Genomic DNA, 6,342 nt, shown 5'->3' with positions numbered 1-6,342 from the left:
CCTTCCCAGAGCCGCGTGGGGGTCAGCCGGGAACCCCCCCAGCGCCGGCTCTGCCTATTCTGATTTTATTTTCCCTTTCTCTCTTTCCAACCCTTTCCCCGGTCTTCCCCTTTCATTCACCCTTGCTTTTTTCACTCATTCTTTTCTTCTGTCTGCCACTTTTTCAATTCTTTCTTTCTTTCTTTCTTTCTTTCTTTCTATTGATTTCTCCTTCCTCTCTTTCTTTGCTTTTCTTTATTCCTTCTTTCTATCTTTTCCCTCCATTCATTTCTTCTCTCTCTTTTGGTCTCCATTCATCTCCTCCTTCATTAATTTCTTCTTTCTTTCCATCTCTGCTTTTTTTCATTCCTCCTTTCTTTCTCCCTCTGTCTTGGATTCATTTTTTTCTCCCTGTCTTCTTTTTCATTCCTTCTTTCATGCATTTCTGGTTTCATTTTGCCTCTCTGTCTTTCCAATGCCTTCCCCATTCTTTCCTCTTCATCCACTCTTCTTTTTCCACTCACTCCTTCCTCCTCTCTGTCTTTTTTTCATCCTTCCTTAAACATATTTCTTCTTTCTTTCTTATTTGGGATTTCATTTTTCCTCTCTCTCTCTTTCCAATCCTTTCTCCATTCTTTCTATTTCATTCACTCTTCCCTTTTTCATTCATTCTTTAAATCTTTCTGCCTCATTTTTCATTCTTCCTCTGATATATTTACTCCTTCCTTCTCTCTCCACCTCCCCTCTCCTTTTCTTTCTTTCTTTCTTTGTATTAATCTCTCTCTCTCTTTTCTCTCATTCATTCATCCTCCCTCCTTCCCCCCACCCCCCAGGCCTCTCTGGAGCACGAGGAGGGGAAGATCCTGCGGGCGCAGCTGGAGTTTAACCAGTTCAAGGCGGATTTCGAGCGGAAGCTGGCGGAGAAGGATGAGGAGATGGAGCAGGCCAAGCGCAACCACCTGCGGGTGGTGGATTCGCTGCAGACCTCGCTGGACGCCGAGACCCGCAGCCGCAACGAGGCGCTGAGAGTCAAGAAGAAGATGGAGGGCGACCTCAACGAGATGGAGATCCAGCTGAGCCACGCCAACCGCATGGCGGCCGAGGCCCAGAAACAAGTCAAGCTGCTGCAGGGATTGCTCAAGGTACCTCCAGGGGGCGCTGTGCTGTGAGGGGGTCCCAGTGGTTCCCTGTCTCCCAGCCTGGCCCTAGGGGGCGCTGTGCTGTGGAGGGGAGGGTCCTGGCCATGCCCTGTCTCCCCACTCATGGCCTGTTCTCCCTCCACCCCAGGACACCCAGATCCAGCTGGACGACGTCGTCCGGGCCAATGAGGACCTAAAGGAGAACATCGCCATTGTGGAGCGGCGGAACAACCTGCTGACGGCCGAGCTGGAGGAGCTGCGGGCCGTGGTGGAGCAGACGGAGCGCGCCCGGAAACTGGCCGAGCAGGAGCTGATAGAAGCCAGCGAGAGAGTCCAGCTGCTCCACACCCAGGTGAGAGAGATGGGGACCCCCGACATCTGACCCCTTGAGCAGAACCCCCTTTGGTCCACTACAGAAAACCTGGCCCCAGCAGCGGTTCCCATCCCTGACCCATGTGAGCTTCCCTGTTCATTCATGACAGGAGCCTAGAACATTGACACTGCCCTGTTGGGTCTGGAGAGTGATCTAGAACACGACAGCCATAATCTAGAGTGTGGGTGCTGCTGTGTTGAGGTTGGATTGTAATCCAGAACATGAGCAGCACTTTGTTTGCTCTAGGAAGTGGTCTAGAGCCTTGATACTGCCATTTTTGTGTCTGGATAACCATTTAGAATGTGATTGCTACTTGATTTGTTCTAGATAATAGTCTAGAATATCCACTAATAGTCTAGAATATCCACTCTGTCTGGAAAACAATGTAGCACAAGATCACAACCATATGGGCTTCCCTGTTCATTCATGACAGGAATGGGTTTGGGTGATGCTCTGGAACACGGCTAGAGCTCAGCACTTTCTGGATAGTAGTCTAGAAGATGGCCATTGCCAAGTTCATTCAGAATAGTCATCTAGAACATGGTGGTCATTTTATTTGTTCTGGATAATACTCTGAAATATAAACATCACTTTATTTGTTCTGAATAATCATCTAGAAGATGGTTATCACCCAGTTTAGTCTGACTAAGAGTCTAGAACATGACAAACATGTTTTGAGTGAGGTGATAGTCTAGAATATATGTATAATATGGCCAGTGTCCTGATTGCTTGGGGGGAAATGTCTAGAACTTGTCTTGGTCAGGTAAAATAACATCCTGGAATGGGATCACTGCACCATTTGGCTGGGGCAATAATGTAGAACATTTGGGTGAGGTGACAGTCTAGAATATGATAATTACTCCTTTTGTGCAGATAATAGTCTAGAATATGCCCATTTTGAGTGGGATAAGTCTAGAAAATAGTCACTGCTCTGTGTGTGAGAGACAAGAGTCTCTTATTTGTCTGGTGCCTGTACAGACCTCACTCCACCAGCTGGTTTTAGGCCAATCTAGAGCTTGAGTCTCAACAACCACCCCCTGATTCCATTTAATTCAATATCAAGGAGCTAGAACATTTTAGGGAATGGCATTTCTCCCAGAGAAGCAAATCTAGAACAGACTTGCCAGCATGGGGTTCTAGCCCACCAGGGAAAGAGCTCAGATGGCTCGGATCCTGAGCTGTCAGGGAACTATCTCTAGATCTGATGGAACGATGCCGCCTCTGAGCTTATCTCCCCTCACCCACTGATCTAGAACACCAGCCTGATCAACCAGAAGAAGAAGATGGAGATGGATCTGTCCCAGCTGCAGACAGAGGTGGAGGAGGCCGTGCAAGAGTGCAGGAATGCCGAGGAGAAGGCCAAGAAAGCCATCACCGACGTGAGTGCAAGGGAGTGGGACAGGGGGCCTGTTCCCTGTAGGGGGCACCAGCTCCGATCTAGTCCCAGGGTGGGGATACTGGCTGGCTCAGGGGGGCAGGGAATGACTCTTCTTTCTGGCCGGCAGGCGGCGATGATGGCGGAGGAGCTGAAGAAGGAGCAGGACACCAGCGCCCACCTGGAGCGGATGAAGAAGAACATGGAGCAGACCATCAAGGATCTGCAGCTGCGGCTGGATGAAGCTGAGCAGCTGGCCCTCAAGGGCGGCAAGAAGCAGCTGCAGAAGCTGGAGGCGCGTGTCCGGGAGCTCGAGAACGAGCTGGAGTCGGAGCAGAAGCGCAACGCGGAGAGCATCAAGGGCCTGCGCAAATCAGAGCGGCGCATCAAGGAGCTCACCTACCAGGTACCTGCTGGGAGGGGGTGGGTCTGGAAACAAGAGGAGCTGCAAATCTTGCAGTCCAGAATACAAATGATATGCTCCAGAATGCGAGTCGCATGCCTTAGAACACAATGTGTGCTCTAGAACCTGAAGTGCATGCCCCAGAACTTGCAGTCTAGAACATGAGTTGTCTGACATGGAACACAAGTAGCCTGCCCCCAAGCACGCTATGTATTCTCTAGAACATATGACACATGCCCCAGGGCATGTACGGTCCTATCCAGAACATCATCCTAGCTGTTCTGAATCGCAAATACCTGGCTTCTGACCATCCCACACTAGGACTTGAGCATCGCACTCAAGACACATGCTACAGAATTGTTTGCCTGGTCTAGAACATCTTACTGATCATTGTAGACCTCGGTGAGCATGTCCTGTTCCAGAAACCTCTGCACCAGAACACAAGCTATCCACTTGAGAACGAGGGACATGTGGCGCAGAACATAACCTGATCTATGCTAGACCATAGATGACCTAGAGTCATAGATCCAAGGTCAGAAAGGACCATTGTGGTCATCTAGCCAGATCTCCTGTATATTACAGGCCATAGACTTCCCTGACTTGTTCTAGAATAGTTTTCACATGTTCTAGAGCCCCCAAGCTCCTGGCCCGGGAGGCTAGACCCCGGCCCCTCCCCCGCTCTCCCTCCTCTCCCGCAGCCCCAGCTCGCTCGCTCCGCCGCCGGCGCAATGCTCTGGGCGGTGGGGCTGTGAGCTCCTGGGGCAGCGCCACTACAGAGCCCGGCCTGACCTGGTCTCTGTGCTGTGCGGTGGGGGTCGTGGCGTGGCCTGACTCCAGCCAGGCAGTGGGGCTATAGCGCCGCCAGCCACCGGTGCTCTAGGCAGCGCGGTAAGGGGGCAGGGAGCAGGGGGTGTTAGATAGAGGGCAGGGGAGTTCGGGGTGGTGGTCAGGGGGCAGGGGTGTGGATGGTGGTCAGGGGGAAACAGGGGGTTAAATGGGGGCAGGGGTACCGGGGGGGCAGTCAGGAAGAAGAAGGGGGGTTGGATGGGGCGGCAGGGGGCAGTCAGGGGCAGGGGTTCCGGGGGCAGTCAGGGGACAGGGAGAAGGGGTGGTTGGATGGGTCAGAGGTCCCAGGGGGCCATCAGGAATGAGAGGAGGGGTTGGATGGGGTGTCAGAGGTCCAGGGACAGTCAGAGGACAGGGGGGTTGGATGGGGCAGGAGTCCCCGGGAGGGGGCAGATAGGAGGTGGGGGCCGGCCCATGAACCCTTCCCCTAACCAGCCCTCCATACAATTTACTAAACCCGATGCGGCCCTCAGGCCAAAAAGTTTGGCCACCCCTGCTCTAGAGCATAGCACACCCATTAGCACTCTGTTCCACTGCCAAACTCAAGAACACCATTCACTCCATAGTCTCAAACCCTGCATGAAATCCCCATGGGTTACCTCCATATTCTACAGTAACAGCCAGGAGTATCTCAGCATCCCCAGCCATCATGCTGTTCTAGACCCTGGCTCTTACCCAGTCCTGCTGTACAACCAACTCCTAACTGGCTTGGCTTTTGGTCTAGAACATGATGGATCTAGAAACCATCACCCCTCACACTGGCCTTTTTAACTTGTAGATCAAGGATACCCCAGCAGCCCTTGGGTTTTAGACAGGTCTAGAGTAATTATGGGGCTCTTTTGTTACCACCCCCACTTGAGGAAGCACACATAGACTTATGGTCATGAACGGAGGTTGGGGATTAATCCAGACCCCCATGGTTCTCGAGCAGCTGGGTTCCAGAGCCACTGGCTGAATCCAGAATTTCTTCCCCCCTCCCCCCTCATCTCTCCAGACTGAGGAGGACAGGAAGAATCTGATCCGTCTCCAGGACCTGGTAGACAAACTCCAGCTGAAGGTCAAAGCCTACAAGCGGCAGGCCGAGGAGGCGGTGAGTGTCCAGAACTTCTAGATCCTCCCCATGATGCATTCTGGAATCCAGACCTCCTCCTCCCCCGGACCCCAAAACCCAGATGGACGGGCAGATGGACAGTTGAGTGGGTGGATAGATGGAGAGTTGATGGAAAGGTTGGATGAGAAAATGGAAGAATGGATGGATTGTAACCAATCAGTACAGGGGAGCTGGCCCCCTCCTATTCTTCCTTGAGCCCTTATCTGTTGGAAATCCAGTGGTGGGTAGTTCCAAGGTTAACACATCCCATTTTCTTCTCTGTGTCCCCAGTGGGACAGGCACCCCCTGCCTTGGGGCAGTACCCAGGTAGGTGCAGGGGCCTGGCCATGCTGAACTCTGGGCTGCGCTGCAGACCCAGTAGCGGGCAGTTCCACAGGGTAACACTCCAGTTTCTCTCCCCCGGCAGGAGGAACAAGCCAACACCAACCTGGCCAAGTTCCGGAAGGTGCAGCACGAACTGGACGAGGCGGAGGAGCGGGCCGACATCGCCGAGTCCCAGGTCAACAAGCTGCGGGCCAAGAGCCGCGACATCGGAGCCAAGGTGGGCCATGGTGGGGCTGCCCCTCCCCCTCCTCTGACCCTACCCCCTCTTCTCCTCTCCTTCCCCATTTCTCCTGTCACCTCTTCTACCCTCCCATCTTCCCTTCCACGTCTTTGCCCTCGTATTGACACTCGCTTTCTCTCTCTGTTCTTTTGCAGAAGGGGCTGAATGAGGAGTAACTCCCGTGACCCCCCCGGCACCCCCCCGGCTGCGACTGACAGACCCCGCCACCCCGACCCACCCCTGCTCTCTGTATATCAGTGTCGGCCCCCATGCCCCCTTCCCAGACTGTAGAATAAAATGCATTGTATAGCACCGTGCACTCTGCGTGTGACTTTAAATAAACACGCTCCACGGCACAGCGCCTCCGCCAAGCCCTGCCCCTGGCTCCCCACAGCACAGTGCCCCCCGCCGAGCCCCACCCCCAGCTCCCCCATCCGAACCCCACCCCCAGCTCCCCACAGAGCAGCGCCCCCCGCCGAGCCCCACCCCCGGCTCCCCACAGCGCAGCGCCCCCCGCCGAGCCCCGCCCCTGTCTCTCCACAGCGCAGTGCCCCCTGCCGAGCCTCGCCCCC

General features: G+C 54.0%; 1 protein-coding gene across 1 annotated transcript; it reads left to right on the top strand.

Moving 5' to 3' along the window:
- Window positions 1–761: 761 nt before the first annotated feature.
- On the top strand, window positions 762–6,082 carry LOC112125274 (myosin-7; the record flags this gene model as incomplete). The annotated part of the gene is made up of 7 exons (XM_024223706.2): window positions 762–1,121; window positions 1,267–1,470; window positions 2,745–2,870; window positions 2,997–3,272; window positions 5,110–5,205; window positions 5,633–5,767; window positions 5,926–6,082. Coding segments are annotated over 7 exons (1,218 nt in total), but the record flags the coding sequence as incomplete, so codon positions are not given.
- Window positions 6,083–6,342: the final 260 nt, after the last annotated feature.

The sequence above is a fragment of the Terrapene carolina genome, unplaced genomic scaffold, assembly GCF_002925995.2.
Source record: "Terrapene carolina triunguis isolate 2854851 unplaced genomic scaffold, T_m_triunguis-2.0 Scaffold15883, whole genome shotgun sequence".
NCBI lineage: Eukaryota > Metazoa > Chordata > Testudines > Emydidae > Terrapene > Terrapene triunguis.
Note: the sequence above shows the minus strand (reverse complement) of the source record. Positions and strands in the feature narration are given on the sequence as shown.